The sequence below is a fragment of the Octopus sinensis genome, linkage group LG6 (assembly GCF_006345805.1).
Source record: "Octopus sinensis linkage group LG6, ASM634580v1, whole genome shotgun sequence".
Classification (NCBI taxonomy): domain Eukaryota; kingdom Metazoa; phylum Mollusca; class Cephalopoda; order Octopoda; family Octopodidae; genus Octopus; species Octopus sinensis.
The window spans coordinates 44,096,100-44,114,784 of record NC_043002.1 but is presented as its reverse complement, the minus strand read 5'-3'; the positions used below and the strand labels follow the sequence as shown (position 1 = coordinate 44,114,784).

At 36.5% G+C, this 18,685-nt stretch overlaps 1 protein-coding gene across 1 annotated transcript in view; it reads right to left on the bottom strand.

Annotated features, from left to right (window-relative positions):
- Nucleotides 1–18,685, bottom strand: part of LOC115213226 (contactin-like) — a 252,773-nt gene that overhangs the window by 192,152 nt on the left and 41,936 nt on the right. The window contains exons 2-3 of the mRNA XM_029782161.2: nucleotides 6,852–6,948; nucleotides 297–391 (exon numbers count right to left, since the gene is read on the bottom strand). Coding sequence (XP_029638021.1) covers nucleotides 297–391; nucleotides 6,852–6,933 — 177 coding nt within the window. The 5' untranslated portion in view covers nucleotides 6,934–6,948. The remainder of the gene's footprint in view (nucleotides 1–296; nucleotides 392–6,851; nucleotides 6,949–18,685) is intronic.

Genomic DNA, 18,685 nt, shown 5'->3' with positions numbered 1-18,685 from the left:
CTGTCAAAGTGTTGAAATAAATTTAAGCAAACAAAAGCAGAAATATTTCTACACATTTCTTACTTTGCGTTTCTCTTAATTTATGTAATCCTTACTTCTACTTAATGATATATTTGACAATCTAAAATGCGCTCTTCTTTTTAAATAGATTTTCTCTGCAATGAGAAAAAGATATTATTTATTTAATTTGTCATTCAACCATCTCGTAATGTATATCTTGAGATATAAGAGAAAAAAAACACACTCACAGATCTAAAAGCAAGAACCTAAGAGTAAAAACGAATAGAAAATTATACCTGACATGATAAATCAGCCATCTCGAATGATTTTAAAGGTAGGAAATTAAATTGATAACAGCTGCTCTGAAACGTTTCCCATCCAAGAGGGCAATCTGTTAAAATGGATGACAATAAATAAGATTAATACAAATACTCGTGCTATAAGGTTTACTTGCATATATATGCGGGAGTGCATGTGTGTAGAATGTGCATGTGTGGGTATATTGCGAAAATGCACTATATCATTCATACAAAAGCATATACGTAAGTACACACACACACACATATACATATATATATACGTGTGTGCATGTATGTATGTACGCATCTTTGTATGATTGCGTGTATATGTGTTCGTATGAATGTGCGTGCTTATGTTTATGTAAATCTGTTTTGCAGTTGTATATTTTATAATCATATTTGCGACAAACGAGAGCTACAATGAAAGAGAGGGAGAGAAAGAAAAGGAGAGAGGGGGAGTGAGGGAGAGAGCTACTGTCAAACGAGGTATCATTTGTTCTGTAACCAATTTACGATTATTAAACATCCTTCAGGAGTTTCCCTCAACTATAGTGCATTTCTTCAAGATTTAATCCACGTGAATCCTCTCCCGGAGATTTGCTGTGCTTTTGAAAAGAATTTATTAATATGAAGAGGACTGCTAGGACATGCGGCAGACATCTATAAAAATACATGCAGAAAATTCACAATGCAGCTGCTGCAGATGATGGTGATGATGGTGATGATGGTGATGAAGATAATAATAATGAAAATTATAGTTTTGACATTTATGATCATCCTGGTGATGGTGGTGATGATGAAAATCATGATGTTGACCATGATATTGATGATGGTCATCATGTTAGCCCTGACAACTCTGCCTTTCTTCGTGCATCGAAGTTCGTATTAGTCAGCGCGTTATATATATTCTATCGTCTTGTTTTAGCTTTTATATGCCATGTGAGCATAGCCTGAAGATTGCATGAAGACACCAGACGTGATATAATATGGTGTCTGAGTTGTGTTTATCGCATAAAACTATTCGTTGCTCATAAAAATATATATCGTGTGCAATAAACTCTACATATGCGTACGTGCGTGTGTATGAGTGTGTTTGTGGGTGTATAAAGTTAAAAGCCAAGGATCAAGGTCTAAGAAGTTAGTAAGCTTCGACCAGTCCATAGAAGGTATAAAAAGTAACTTTCAGGAACAATGGTAGTTTATTGACGTAGAAAGTTGTAAATTTTCCCCCATATCGAAGTTCGATAAACTGAAAAAAATGTTATTTTATAGATTACGGTTAACAGCTGAGGTTGCTGTGTATGCGAATAAAAATCCAAATTTAAGGAATGGAGTGGATAAAATCCAGGTTACATATGTTTCATAGCTAGCAGAACCTCAGAAGTAGTAATTACTTAAACAAGTGGTAGTCCACTAGCTACTCGTCAGGCCGAAGATACCTTAATCAAATGGAGAATACAGTGCCGTCAAAGGATCCCGTGTTAACTAGTAGGAGATTCGATCGAGTCTCCTGTGAGTTAACATAATTGTTACTCCCAAGGTTCTACTAGCTATGAAATTCCATTCCCTAGTTCTGGAAAGATATTTTCTTATTTTTTTATCTGTTTCAGTTGTTTGACTGCCGTCATACTGGAGCACCGCCTTTTGTCGAGCAAATTGACCCCAGGAATTATTCTTTGTAAGCCTAGTACTCATTCTATCGGTCTCTTTGGCTGAACCGCTGAGTTACGGGGACGTAAACACACTAGCACCGGTTGTTAAGAGAGTTTGGGATGGGACAAAAACACACACACAAGCACACACACACACACACACACATATACACACACACACGTATATATATATATGTGTATGTGTGTATATGTGTGTGTGTGTGTGTGTGTGTGTGTGTGTGTGTGTGCTTGTGTGTGTGTTTTTGTCCCATCCCAACCTCTCTTATCAAGGCGGCGAGCTGGCAGAAACGTTAGCACGCCGCGCGAAATGCGTAGCCGTATTTCGTCTGCCGTTACGTTCTGAGTTCAAAATCCGCCGAGGTCGACTTTGCCTTTCATCCTTTCGGGGTCGATAAATTAAGTACCAGTTATACACTGGAGTCGATGTAATCGACTTAATCCGTTTGTCTGTCCTTGTTTGTCCCCTCTGTGTTTCGCCCCTTGTAGGTAGTAAAGAAATACACACACATATATATATATATATATACACGACGGGCTTCTTTCAGTTTCCATCAACCAAATCCACTTACAAAGCTTTGGCCAGCACGAGGCTATAGTAGAAGACACTTGCCTAAGGTACCATATAGTGGGACTGAACCCAGGACCATGTGTTTGGTAAGCAAGCTACTTACCACACAACCACAGTTACAGATATAGATCGATAGAAAAATCCCCACAGAACTATGGGGATTCCACAACCGTTTTTGATCTAGTGTTCGTTACTTTACGCCCTCGAAACGTACAGGTTTTCGTACATATAGATATACGGTCAAAGGGGAAATAAGTCTAATTCTCCACCACCCCACACTTCTTTCTGCTTTCTTTTTCTTTTTCCGGTTTTTCAACGAGTTAACACAGAATCCCTTGACGACAATGTAAACATCATTTGGTTAAGGTATCTTTGGCCCGACGTGTAGCTAGCAGATTACCCCTCGATTGGATAATTTCTACTCCCGAGGTTCTGTCAGCTATGAAACAGATGTAGCCTGGATTTTATCTACTCCATTCCGTAATTCTGTATACATACATACACACACACACACACACACATATATATATTATATATATATATATATATATATATATATATATATATATATATATATATATACATATATATATTATATATATATATATATACATATATATATTACATAACAGTGATTCCATTACTTCCTAGCAATATCTGAAGAAGGAATTTTTATATTCAGAAATATTATACTAGACTATGAATAATTAAACAGTTATTATAATCTACTCTGCGTTGTTGTGCCATTCCATACACGTTATATATATATATATATATATATATATATATATATATATATATATATATATATAGTAATTTTTCCAACGGTTACTGAAATCTGTAGTGGTTTCACGAAGCCCCTTCCGTAATTTCTGATGGGAAGTGCATGTGGGCGGTCATGTCTCGAGCTCATCTGCTTTGGCATATCTGCAGTGCTGTTTCCAAGTTATGTATTATACGTGCATTTATGTATTATACGTGCATTTTATATATAATATATTTTACATGAGCATGTTACCATCGCGCGTGAAGGGTGTCAATATTGTTAATTTCCAGTCTGTTGTTAATTTGGGGCCCTAGGCAATCTTCGAGGATAGCCGCCTTAATTCTTAAATTTCTTAAATTTCTGTCATTGGCCTCGATTTTGAGTATGTTTTTGTCGACGTTGTCTGAACAGGTGCACTGTGCACCACGTGTCAGGTGTCAAAGTGATCCCAGAGCAACGTGAGATAAAAGTATTTTACTGAAGGACTCAATGCTCCACCCGGTCTAGGAATTGAAACCACAATCTTGCGGTCGAGAGTACAACACCCTAACCACTAGGTCAAGAGTAATTACACACACGCGCACACACACACACACACACACACACACACACACACACACACACACACACAACACACACACACACACACACACACACACACACACACACACACACACACACACACACACAAAGACGTGGCTGTGTGGTAAGAAGTTAGCTACCTCCCCACATAGTTCCGGATTCAGTTTCACTGTGTGATACTTCGTGCGAGTGTGTTCTACTATAACCTCAGATCGACCAAAGCCTTGTGAGTGGTTTTGGTGGACGGAAACTGAAAGAAGCCTGTCGTATATATGTATATATATATATATATATATATATATATATATACACTGCGTGTGTGCATGTCTTTGTCCACCACCACCGCTTAACAAGCGATGTTAGTGTGTTTGCGTCCCCGTGGCCTAGCAGTTTGACATAAAGAGACCGTTACAATAAGTACCAGGTTTTACAAAAAGGCAGTACTGATGCCGACTCGCTCCAGGAAAATTCTTCCAGTGGATGCAGTCTAATGACTGAAGCAAGTAAAATATAAAAGAAATATATAATTTCTTGAGCTATGGTATATAATTTCTTGAGCTTCGGCTACAAATCAGTCTTTAAATGCTTATAATTAATTTCTTATGATAGAAATATTTGTAATCAAATACGTATCCGTGCAAATTACGATCCTTAATAGCTTGGAGCAATCCAGTTAAAATTAGTTTTGGTGTCTACGCAGATATTATTATTAATCTTGTATATGTTTCCGTCATTGGTCTGCATTCAAAGTTATTAGTCGAACACGTCAACACCACCACTTATTGTTTTGAAGTCTGATATTTATATCGGAGTTTTGTCGAAAAGCTAAGATGCGGGGGTATATACAACCCAACACCGATTCTCAAGCGGTTGGGTGAGGGATAGACAGACACACACACATACACACATGCATACATTCTTATATATGCAGGCGCAACTGTGTGGGAAGAAATTTGTCAACTACATGATTCTGGGTTCAGTCCCACTACATGGCACCATGGGCTATTGTGTCTTGTATAGCCTGGAGTCGATCAAAGCCTTGTGATTGGATTTGGTAGGGTGAAACTGAAAGAAGCCCGTCGTACATACATATGTGTGCGTGTATGTATGTGTTCGTGTTGTCTCTGTGTTGGTGTTCATCCACCACCACCGTTTTTCAACCGGTGTTGATTTGTTTACGTCCCCTTCAATTAGCTGCTCGAGTTGTTCGATTAAACCCTTCAGTGTGGTGCCCCAGCATTGCCGCAGAAGCTTGCTTCCCAAATACATCGTTCCGGGTTTGGTCCGACTGCATGATACCCTGAGCAAGTGTCTTCTACTGTAGCCTCTGGCCAACCAAAGCCTTGTGAGTGGATTTGGTAGAAGCCCGTCGTATACATATATATATATATATACACGTTTATATTAATGTGTGTGTCTGTGCTAGTCCCGTTGTCATCGCTTGACAACCGATGCTAGTGTGTTTATGTCCCCGTAACTTAGAGGTTCGGTAAAAGAGAGCAATAGTATAAGTAATTGGCTTACAAAGAATAAGTGTTGGATTTCTCGACTTAAACCCTTTAAGGCAGTGCGCCAGCATAGCCGCAATCAAGTGACAGAAACAAGCTAAAAAGTAGAAAAAGAATATATATATATATATATATATATATATATATATATGATCAGATTGGAGTCTGGTACAGCCTTCTGGCTTGCCAGACCTCAGTCAAATCGTCCAACTTATGCCAGCATGGAAAGCGGACCTTAAACGACGACGACGATGATGATGATATATGTATATGTATTTACATATTTATATGTATATATGTGTGTGTATGTGTGTGAGTGTTTGTGTGTTTATGTGTGCGACGATTGGCAGAATCATTAGGGCGTCGAATTAAACGCTTTGATATATTTCTTCCGACTTTCTGCCTTCTGAGTTCAAACCCCATCGGCATCAACATTATTTGTTCTTCCTTTCAGGGTCAATAAATGGGGCACAGCAATAGAACTCTAGTTGATTCTTCTTCTTCTCTCTCCTACTCCCCCTCCTTTCTCTCTCTCCTACTCCCCTTCCTCCCTCTCTCCTCTCCCACTCCCCTCCCGCTCCCCTCCCTCTTTCCTCTCCCTCGCCCTTCTCTCTCTCTCTCTCACTCTCCTTCTAGATGAAATTGGTTCTATGTTGACTAAGGTGCCGTGTTATAGGAGCATACTTGGAATTTCGGTTTCAAAGTGAATCATTTCCGAATAACAAAGCCTAGCTTTTGGATGGCTTAGTCCGTCACTGTACCTCTCAGTTTATCTTTTTGTCCACCTGATTATTTGTGCCTGTCTCTGTTTACCTTTCTGTCAGTCTGTTTCTCTGTCTGTCTGTATCCCCCCCTCTCTCTCTCTCTCTCTCGCTCTCACGGTCTATCTCTTTCTTATACCGCCACTATATTCTGTTGGCCTCATCATTTTCTTTCTTCCTCTCTTTGTTTCCGTGTTTGTCATGGTTGTTACTGTTTGTTATTTAGTTCCAGCTTCAATCATTCATGGCACTATTTATGTAGGATCATACTTCTCACTTTGGTGGCTCACAAAGTAAAGGTGTATGGCTCAGTGGTTAGATTTTGAATTCGATTCCCGGATCGGGCTGTGTGTTGTGTTCTTGAGCAAGACACTTTATTTCACGTAACTTCAGTTCAATCAGCCGTTGAAATGAACAGCGATGTCATTGGTACCAAGCTGTATCGGTCTTTGCCTTTCCCTTGGATAATATCGATGGCATAGAGAGGGAAAGGTGGTATGCATAGTTGACTGCCAGTCTTCCGAAACAATCTTGGCCGGACTTGTGCCTCGGAGAGGAACTTTCTATGTGCAATCCTATGGTCATTCGTGACCAAAGGTGTTCTTCACTTTTTTACCTGACATATTTGTTGTTTTATAATATTGCAAAACTGGTATCATTGTATGACTCGACACGAGATGCCAACGACACTTACCGTAAATTAATTTTCCGTTCACCAACGACAAGAAAGAACACGATAATATGATTAAGTCAATCATTGTTATTAAGCTCCACATTCTTATTCTTGATATCTGTACAAAACAAAAAAATAAATAAAACAAAATAAGAATAAAGCTGAAGTAATTCATATTGGGGCAGATAAGAAATGTAATGATAGACTCAAAGAAAGAGTAAAACAACACACACGAATTGTCTATTTTACGCGGACAATGAACTCTAAAACTAAAGATTAAATCTTCATCTTGTAAGAAAAATGGTGTAAATATTTGATATTGCTTGAGGTACAATATTCCTGAAAACAAAATATCTTATTCCTGGAAATTCTTTACTTGAAAATCCTCCGCATGATTTCAATAGACCTTGGACCAAACAACAAAAACAACAGCCTGAAGCAATTTCCTTCTGAATGTATGTGTGTATGCATGTATGTATGTACGCATGTATGTATGTATGTATTTATGCATGTATGTATCTATGTATTTATGTATGTGCGTATGTATCTATGTATGTATGCATGCATGTATGTATGTATATTTTTGTTTGAGATTTATGTAAGTTCTTTAGGTTCTGCCAGTCGCATACTAAACAAGACATTTTGAATTAAGACAGTTTCTAGGTTTTCGTGTAAACCTGTAGATTTGTATGTATATATGTATGTGTGTTGTGTGTGAATTTATATATATATATATACATATATATATATGTGTGTGTGTGTGTGTGTGTAAGATATTTTTATACGCTGAGAGGAGACACTTGATAGGACTCCATAAATGCTAAAAGGACAGTTAAAACCCAAACCACGAAAAAAGAATTCATGGGCTACGCTGTTATAACACTAGAACGAACAGCGAGCCGCATGAATTCGTTTTTTCGTGGTTTGGGTTTTATCTGCTCTTTTTAGCATGTAAGGAGTCCTGTCAAGGGTTTCTTCTCTGTGTATGAAAATATTTTATAGACTCTTATACTTAAAAAAATATGTTGTATCTTATGACATATATTTATGCATGCTAACCACTGCCAATAAATTATTTTAATTTATTACTCTCATGTAATTTGTATGAATTTAGAAAAGGATGCATATCTCATCAAAAAACCCTTTGAAAACAAATTGGAACAAATAATCTAGAAAATTCTTTTACCATATCTATTCATTGAACTCACCGTTAGCATTAGTGGCTGTTTCAATATGGAGTCGGAAACATTGACACACACGAATCGGATAATCTTTATCAACTTGAGAGATAGTGCTGGTTATAGTGAACTCGAGAGATTGTAAGGTATTATGGAAGTGTTTATTGAGCTCTCTCTCGATTATGCCTCGTACGTCATAGTCTATTGGATTGAGATCTGGTGAGCTAGGAGGCCATATGTCTGGGAGAATGTGATCATGGTGATTGGTACGCATCATCCACGCTTGGGTTGTCCTAGCCTTATGAGACAACACTGAGTCTTGTTGGAAGGCGTGCGGTCTTCTGATACGACTCCGTCCATCCCGGCTCTCACACATTTCTCCAGCACTTCTGTGAAGATAGCCTGAATCCTCTCTCGCTTCTGACGACTCTCAGAACCATGAAAGTTACTGGGAACTTAGAATATATAACCTTTTGAACTACATGCAGGTCTCTGCATGGCCATCTGTCATACCTGTAGTTTACCTTTCAGTCTTGATCGAAGTTTTTCTCATCGGAGAAAAACGAAAGCGTTCCAACCTCTTTGTGTTTTAATTTGATTAACAATTGCTTTGTATGGGTCAAAGGATTCTCTCTTTTCTCGTCCGACATAAACTGACCCTTCTGCACCACATACGACTGCTACCGGATGTCCTCATGCACAACACTTTTCATGGTACAATCTGAAACCTTGAAATGCTTTGCAATGGTTCTGATTGACTTCCCAGGATTTTATTGATAATTTCTTGGACATTTTGTTCTAAATTGTGTTCTGGTGGTATTAGGACCCTGTGCATGCGTTTTGCTTTTAGTTGCTGATGTTGAATCATTATCATCAACTTCTAGCTCCTTTCGAACTCACACAACAAAGAGTCAGGTAACTTTCAAGAAGCGAGCTACTTTTGCCTTACTATGCTGAGCTTTTAAAGCAACGATTATTGCGTAACTTTTCATTTGCTGAGTCAACCTGATGTCCATATTATTTTTCTGGAAAATAGGGTTTAAAAAAATAATAATTAGAAGACAGTTAGATCTCTTGAAAGAGGTGTCCTGCAAAATATGATGCACGCTGTATATATATATATATATATATATATAATATATATATATATATATATATATATATTATATATATATATACAAGTGTGTGTGTGTGTGTTGTGTGTTGATGGAATTCAAAGTGCTCGCACCGTTTACCATGGACCATTTATTAAAATTACGCAGGCTCCTTTGCTTACCTTTATTGCGGAAACTGACGATAAACATACTAAGAAAAGAAGCTAACAGGTTTTTTTTCGGTTTTCAATAGCGACAAAATGAGATTTCATGTGGGAAATAGATTAGTGTGCTCCAAGGACTGATGTTGACCAAAAGAAAAACAAAAAAATAGCAATCACTCTAATTTGAATCACTCAAGTCATAGAATCAAATTTAACAATTACTCTGTTTAAGTTACTTCTGGATTCTACCAGAATACAAAGAGCCGCATTTAAAAAGAACCTAATTCTTCATACTCTGATAGGAATTCTATTACATGTTGTTCATTTGTCATCAAGTTCTTCAACAGTATATTCTATAAGTATGTATTCAATTTTGTTCATGTGTTTAAAAAAAGATAATTTGAATTCCCATTTAGCCCCATGCAAATCTTGCATTGAAACCTTTAAAACAACCCTTGACTTACCTCGGCTACTCATATTTTAGCATTTACCAAAAAACTATTGAAATAAGAGTATTCGGCAAGATCGATACCTCTGTAAAACCTTGGGACAAACAGCCTTGATTTTCAAGTTATTTTCTCTAAATTTTACTTTAAAATCCTTAAAACAATCGCTGGAATTCTTCGTCTACTCGAAATGCAACTAACATATTCAACAATTAATATATCGGCGATTATTGCTGTTACTGCTCTTCTCTCTCTCTCTCTCTCTCTCTCTCTCTCTCTCTCTCTCTAAAACGATTAAACCATGGATTTCTGGGCTGAACGACTTCTCTGTATTCCTTTTACATTCATTTACACAAAATCTCGAAAAATAATTCTTTAGCCTTATTTTGAAATGTTAGTAGGCGTACACGTTTTTGTAACCGATTTTCCTTTCGAAGCGTTAATAATCTCTCCAGTTCATCGATAGATTCTTGTCATTTCTTAGCTATTATCGCCAACCGCATGGCGATAATAGCAAGAAAATGCAGTTTTTCTTATCTTAAATAACAGCAGAGATAGCTGAATGAGACAACTGCAAACCACATCCGATAACATTTACTTTTCCTCTTCTTTCTTATAAATTTATTATATTCATTTTGATTTCTAAATTAAATGATATCCTTTTCTGCGCGACTCTGGTATTTGTAGATAGAGATATCTTCGTTTTGCATGACATCCTTGAAATAGTAAGTTTTTCAGGGATTCGTAATGTAAATGCGATTATAAATGTCGAAGTAGGAATTACTTTAGGAAGAATAAAAGCGATGAGAGAAATAAGAATAGTTGTCGATAAAGAAATATTTTAATTTGAGAGTTTTACCATTGAAAATGCCATGAGAAATTACGCGGCAAGTGAGTCATATACCAGAAGTTCCACTCTCTGTCTCTATTCTTCTCGGTATATATAAAAATACATACATGCACGCGAGCTCAAACGTACACTTCCTTTACAGGTCTCAACCATCGCAAAATATTCATTTATGACTTTTTCATCTGCACCTCCGTCAGAGTCATTTACTCCATAAGATGCTTTCTTGGCGTAACAGTTGTCGTTTAGCCAACAGATTCGCCGAACACCTACGTAACATCAGTCTCCGGAATAAAATCCTTGTTCTCGTCAATTCTACTCAGCGGACCGGACCACTCTATCAAACACCTCACAGTGTTTGACTTGGTCTTACACGAGGAAAGCAATTCATCTTTTCTCTTCGAATCACTCGTCATATCATATTTTTTCTTCGAATCACACGTCAGGTCATCTTTTCTCTTCGAATCACACCCCTTCGGTCCCAAATCTCAAATCGCCATCCACTTCCCTGTAATTTCTTCTACAACATACGCGCACATCCAACAAACGCCTCACATTCAGTCATCCATACATATACACGTTCGCACATATACATATATACATGCATAAACATACACTCACACACTCACACAAACACCTACACACTTCTTGTATCGCCTACACATGTAATGATGAAAGTACAGAAACACGTACAGATGTTTTCATACATACATTCAAATATCTACACACGCTCACACATGCCCATGCATTCAAACACACACATACATACGCATACACACAGCAGCAGCAAGGACACACACTACAGACATACGCCCTTCTTTATTTGTAGGTTTTTCCGATTTAATCATCTTAGATCGAAAAGTTACCTTTGTATCTTTATTGAATGGTTGCTCCATGCTTGCATTCTCAATTAATTTTCTTCAGCACAATAATCATGCAAATTTAAAACATGGTGGGTACAAGTGTGCCACTTTGTTTAACGTAAGGAAGACAGTTCACTTTGATATAATACTTGACCTTACATACTGCTACGAATGACTTGACTCATTTGGTTTAAGTGGTTTGGATATCCATATTTCTTAAGGACTCTCCATAATGCTGCGTTTCAGAAGTTTGTCCAAGGCTTTAACCAGATCATAATCGATAAAAAATTCGCTTTCTCTTATTTCTTCACTTTAGTTGAAGTCGGGATTCGACTAGCTTTTCTCAAATAGTTGGTTAGGTTGATCAGTAAAATTCAAAGCAAGACTTCCGTGAAGATGGTCAATTTAGCAAATTTTCGTTCCCATATTCCGAGAATCTTGTCCGTACTATTCAGGAAGAATAGAATTAAAATCAGAAGCTTTATAACCATGCATCTGGAAGTTTGAAAGTGTTAAAAATCGACATGGTAGTAACAAAAACAGTTTGTCTGTTCAGTGTGTTTTTCAAGATTTCAGTTCAACCATTTCAGGTTGCTTTATCACTTGCCAAAATACTGATATCTTCAGCTTTGATTGGTGCCACTCCATTGATGGAGTAGCACAGACATTCATGATGTTGGTTTGTATAGCCTTGGGTATCATTGTCATTGGCTCGCTACCACTCGTTTCGAATTCTACAAATTTATGTTTGAACATCAACCCTGAGGACATTTTATTACGACGTTTTGAGATGCCTGATGTAAACAAAAACAATGAAAGCGATGATGAAAGATGAGGAATTTGACATATTTCATAATTGCTGCTTCTTCATCATCACCCATCCAACCCAATAATCATCCACAAACTCATTGCTTAACTAACCACTTAATATAGCAGTGTAAATACCATGTCCCAACAAGTCTTTAATATATATGTAGCAGCTTCCAGGAATTTGTTTAATATGTAAATTCGGTATATCTAATAGCGTTACTATAGGATAAATAAATATCTATATATTTATATTTAAATATTCATCATCTGAAAATATTCAATCTTTCCTTCTTTCTGTTTGCATGTGTATATATACATACATACATACTATATATATATATATTATATATATATATATATATATTATATATATATATATATATATATATATAATATATATATAGATATATATATATATATATATAGTGATGACAAGAATAAGAAATCATGTGTACTTCATTTTAGAAGCTTCGTTGACATTACAGGGTGATACAGAAGCACTTAACTATGAGTGCATTGCATCTTATAGCAGAACAGCTGTAAGCTAATGAAGTTCGTTACATAATTTCTTATTCCCTTCTCATTTTAATTTTTTATTGCTGATCTGTACTTGACTGACACTTTGTTCTGAAGCGTATGTATGTTATATTTTAACACGGGGTTATTAATATCGCTATCCCTAAGCGAAAAAAATAACAATAATAATAATAATAATAATAATAATAATAATAATAATCATAATAATAATAATAATAATAAAAATAATAATAATAATAATAATAATGATAATAATAATAATAATAATAATAATAATAATAATAATAATAATAATAATAATAATAATAATAATAATATAATAATAATAATAATAATAAGAAGAAGAAGAAGAAGAAGAAGAAGAAGAAGAAGAAGAAGAAGAAGAAGAAGAAGAAGAAGAAGAAGAAAAACAGTGCTCCGAAATCAATCCACAAACATCGGAAACAAAGACATCGCATGGAGCTAACAAATAACTGACAAAGGATATCCGAGTAAGTAATACTTATTGAAATTTATTACTATTTTCAAAACGAAATGATGTATTTTAACTCGATATCATCTCCACCTCTAACACAACACATGTAATGCTTGATACATTACGATCCATCAACACCAGATCATCTCCGGCCCCAAACACCATGTACAAAAAAACTACGAATAAATTAAATAATACCGGTATTATTCAACCCAAGAATAACAATCAGGAAGTCGTACTGTAAACTTACAACATAAAATGTACGAAAAGCTACACGTGCAAAACAATGTGACAACAGAAATGAACGGACCGGTACCCTACGAAAACGACGACTGTCAAAATAATGGGCCGGACGTTGTTCTTCATGTCCCGCAAATAAAACCCAAAAGACATAAATGGACACGTGAGGAATACATTTCTATCCTACACGCATACTTCACAGCAGTGCTCTACCCAAAGAATGAAAATACAACAACACATACATACAAAATATGGAAGAAAAATAACATAAATAAAGACCTGGATACAACAATGAACCCTAATAAACTAGCAAATATACGGAGATATATTCTCAACGCAAAAACAATATCAGAAATAGAAATAGAACATTTAAAAGAAAAAGTACATCAGGAAAATGTAGATAGAAGCCACAGAACAATGCCAAATAATACAAACACTGAAACAGTAAAACACAAAAACAAACGTAACGTTTCCAACAAAAACGATGTAAACAAAAATCAACAAACCCAAACCGTAAGGATACATAATAATACACGACAAACAGCAAGCCAAAACACGACAAACAAACATACGGATGAGATAGAAAGCGACACAAATCTAAAACCTGGAAACAACGAAGGGGAGCCTAATGATTATGAAACTATAAAAAGTAGAATATTCAAAGAACCGAAAACCACAGAGATCAAAATGGACCACCGACCATACCTTCAAAAAATCAAAATAGACAAAACAACAACATCAATTATAAACAACATAAACCTAGCCGTCACGGAACTAATAGCCACTGAAACAAAAAGTGATATCACTGAGCTAAATGACTTAGTATACGCAGCAGCCACTGCAGCCACAAAAGAAGCTCGATACTCACTCAAACCCATCCAAACAGGAGTACCACCACCCAAACAAACCCTGTGGATAAATAACATCCAAAACAAAATACAAAAAATGAGAAAAGATCTGTCGATTCTTAATGAAATCAGTAGACAATCAACGCTACTGAGCAACAAAAATAAAACAAAAATACTCCGCAAGTACAACACCACAGAAAAAGATTTACCTGAGATAAAAGAAAAGCTAAAGCAAGATATCCTTGCCAAAGCACAAAGGATCCGACGGTACGAGAAACGCCAACGTTTCTTTGAACAGAACAAACAGTTCAACTCCAACCCAAAAAGTTCTACCAAGAACTTGGCAAAAATAAAATAGAAATCACTGCAGCACCAACGGCAGAAGAAGTGGAAGAATTCTGGAGAGAAATATGGACGGCGAACGAACAACCAAAAAAAGGGGTATTAAAACAACAAACTCAGCATCTGAGCAACTTTGGGCCCCCATAACAACTGAAGAGGTCACCCAGGCACTGCAAAGACTAAGCAACTGGAAGGCACCTGGACATGACAAGATCCCCAACTTCTGGTTGAAATATCTAACAGGAATGCACAAAAAGCTGGCTGAAAACTTTAACAACATACTGGCAGAACCAGAGACAATGCCTGAATGGCTCACGAAGGTGAAAACCATCTTAATTCCGAAATCAAGTGAGACAGCAAAACCAGAAAATTACAGACCTATAACCTGTCTCCCTACAAAGTACAAAGCATTTACTGCAGTGATATCGCAAAGGTTGAACAAGCACCTAGACGAAAGCAACCTGTTCCCAGAAGAGCAAAAAGAATGCTGCAAAGGCTCATATGGCTGTAAAGATCAACTAATGATTAATAAAGCCATAACTGAAGACAGCCACAGAAAGAAGAAAGGCCTTAGTATGGCCTGGATCGACTACAAAAAAACCTTTGATCGCATCCCCCACACATGGATCCTCGAAACACTAACCATTAACAAATTTGCACCAACAATTATAAAATACATAGGTCTCTCTATGAATAAATGGAAAACAGTGCTACAGCTCCAAACAAAAGAGGGACTTGTGAAAACCAAAGCCATCCCCATTAGAAGAGGAATATTCCAGGGAGATACGCTCTCTCCACTCCTTTTCTGCTTGGCACTGTTACCTCTATCTGATATGCTAAATAGAACTGGATGCGGATATAAATGTTACGGCAAAACGATCAGCCACCTTTTATATATGGATGACCGAAAACTATACGCTACAAATGACAAACAGCTGGAAACACTACTAAAGACAGTTCATGGATTTACCAAAGAAATAGATATGAAATTTGGATTAGAAAATCCATTGCCTAGTAGTGCAATTTTCTGTATGTTATATGTGTTTGTAAGTCCTGGTGTTTTTGTTATGTATTTGACTGAATATTTTTTTATCATGCTTAATGCACCTATTATGATAGGAATTGTTTCTGCTTTTAGATTCCACATTCTGGTTACCTCTATTTCCAGGTCTTTGTATTTTGAAAGTTTCTCCATTTCTTTTAGAGACACGTTGTCATCTGCTGGTATTGATACATCAATTAGAAAACATTTTTTTCTTCATGATCTCTGACAACTATATCTGGTCTGTTGGCCTTAATTTCTCTATCTGTGTGTATTGGCATATCCCAGAGTATGGTTGCTTTCTCGTTTTCTGTGATCTTTTCTGGTGTGTGCCTATACCATCTTTTTTCTGTTGTTATTCCATAATGTTGGCATAGTTTGCAGTGTACATAGGTCCCAACTCTGTCGTATTCCTTCTTAGCCAGGACTGGGCAGCCAGAGATAATATGATTTATTGTTTCTTGTCCATCTCCACATATTCTGCAGTTACTTGTTATATTTCTTTTCATTACATGTTTTTGGTAATATCTGGTGGGGAGACTTTAGTCTTGTGTTGCAATTAAAAATCCTTCTGTCTCTGCTTTGAGTCCTGAGCTTCTCAACCATTGTTGGGATTTTTCTTTGTCTATTTCTTTTGCATTTATTTTAGTCCAGTATTTACCATGAAGGGGCTTTTCTTGCCATCGTTTTATCATGGTTCGTTGCTGTTCTATTTTTAGTTTGGATTCATTTGTTTTATAGATTTTGTTGTTTCTTCTTCTTCTTCTTCTTCTTCTTCTTCTTCTTCTTCTTCTTCTTCTTCTTCTTCTTCTTCTTCTTCTTCTTCTTCTTCTTCTTCTTCTTCATATTTGTTAGGTGGTATGATTTCTTGTTTGTATTTGTCAGCTTCCTTAAATACTGAGAACAGTTTTTTTTTGCTCGTGTTTTGCCGCTATTTGTATCAGTTTTCCTTCCTTCTGAAGTAGATATTTTTGTAGTCCTATGGTGGTTATTTTATAGTAGTTTTCCGGCTGTATAAGGCCTCTACTACCATCTATACGTTGTATATATAGCCTTTCTATGTCAGATTTTGGGTGATGCATCCTAGATCCTGTCATTATTTTTCTAGTTTTCCTAGCTATTTTGGTCAGTTCATTTAGCGTCCAGTTAAGGATATTGTAGCTGTAACTTATAACTGGGCGGCTAAAGTGTTAATACCTATTATCTTGTTTTTATCATTGAGCTCTGTTTTTAGTATTGATCTAACTCGTCTATAATATTCTTTTTTTATTTTCTCTTTCATTTGTGTGTGTAGTGTCTTATCTAGTTCATGGATTCCTAAGTATTTGTAAGTTTGACTTTGGTCTAATTCTTTTATTTCATTGGTTTTATCTAGTGTGATGTTGCTACTCTTAACTAGTTTTCCTCTTTTCATGGTTACTTTGGCGCATTTCTCTAATCCAAATTTCATATCTATTTCTTTGGTAAATCCATGAACTGTCTTTAGTAGTGTTTCCAGCTGTTTGTCATTTGTAGCCTATAGTTTTAGGTCATCTATATATAAAAGGTGGCTGATCGTTTTGCCGTAACATTTATATCCGCATCCAGTTCTATTTAGCATATCAGATAGAGGTAACAGTGCCAAGCAGAAAAGGAGTGGAGAGAGCGTATCTCCCTGGAATATTCCTCTTCTAATGAGGATGGCTTTGGTTTTCATGAGTCCCTCTTTTGTTTGGAGCTGTAGCACTGTTTGCCATTTATTCATAGAGTGCCCTATGTATTTTATAATTGTTGGTGCTACTTTGTTAATGGCTAGTGTTTCGAGGATCCATGTGTCGGGAATGCTATCAAACGCCTTTTTGTAGTCGATCCAGGCCATACTGAGGCCTTTCTTCTTTCTGTGGCTGTCTTCGGTTATGGCTTTATTGATCATTTATTAATCATTATTATTATTATTATTATTATTATTATTATTATTATTATTATTATTATTATATATTGTCTTTGTACAGCTTCTAACGCCGGAGATGTACTACGGTGCCAGCTGTTCACTACCAGTGAACTAAGGTAAAACCCCTTATTTTTCGAGCACTCTCCGGAGTATTTGATCGATTCCAAGCAGTGCTGTTTTCTGGAAGTGCTCTACACTTATTGCAGCCCCTATTTGTTCCATGTATTTTTCAAGATTTTTACTCACTTTTCCCAGGACTCCGACAATTATTAGTATTACTAGTACCTTTTTCATTGACCACAACCGCTTAACCCATCAAGCTAACCCATCATATCTGTCGATTTTTCTTTCTTCCTTATTGCATACCTTGTTGTCAGTTAGGCAGTTATGTCAGTTATGATCCAGCATCGTTTGCTTTCTTTCTCAATTAACACTTTGTCTGGTTTCCTATTCTCTATCTCATGGTCGCACTGAGTCATAAAATTCCATAGGCTGTTTGCATTATCACTTCCGATGATGCCTTCGGGTTTATGTTCATACCACTTTTTTTTTGCTCTGTCAAGTTCATAATTGTTGCAAAGTGTCCAATGGACAATCCTTGCTATATTGTCATGACGTCTCTTATATTCTTTCTGGAGAAGTGGCGTATTTTTTTTGCGTTGAGAATATATCTTCGTACGTTAGCTAGTTTATTAGGGTTCATTGCTGAATCCAAATCTTTATTTATGTTATTTTTTTCCATATTCTATATGTATGTGTTGTTGTGTTTTCGTTCTTTGGATAGAGCACTGCTGTAAAGTAAGCGTGTAGGATAGAAATGTATTCCTCACGTCTCCATTTATGCCTTTTTGGTTTTATTTGCGGGACATGAAGAACAGCGTCCGGCCCGTTATTTTGATGGTCGTCATTTTCGTAGGGTACCGGTCCGTTCATTTCTGTTGTCACATTGTTTTGCACGTGTAGTTTTTCGTACTTTTTGCGTAACACGTTCAAAGTACCTACTTCCCGATTGTTATTCTTGGGTTGAATAATACCGGTA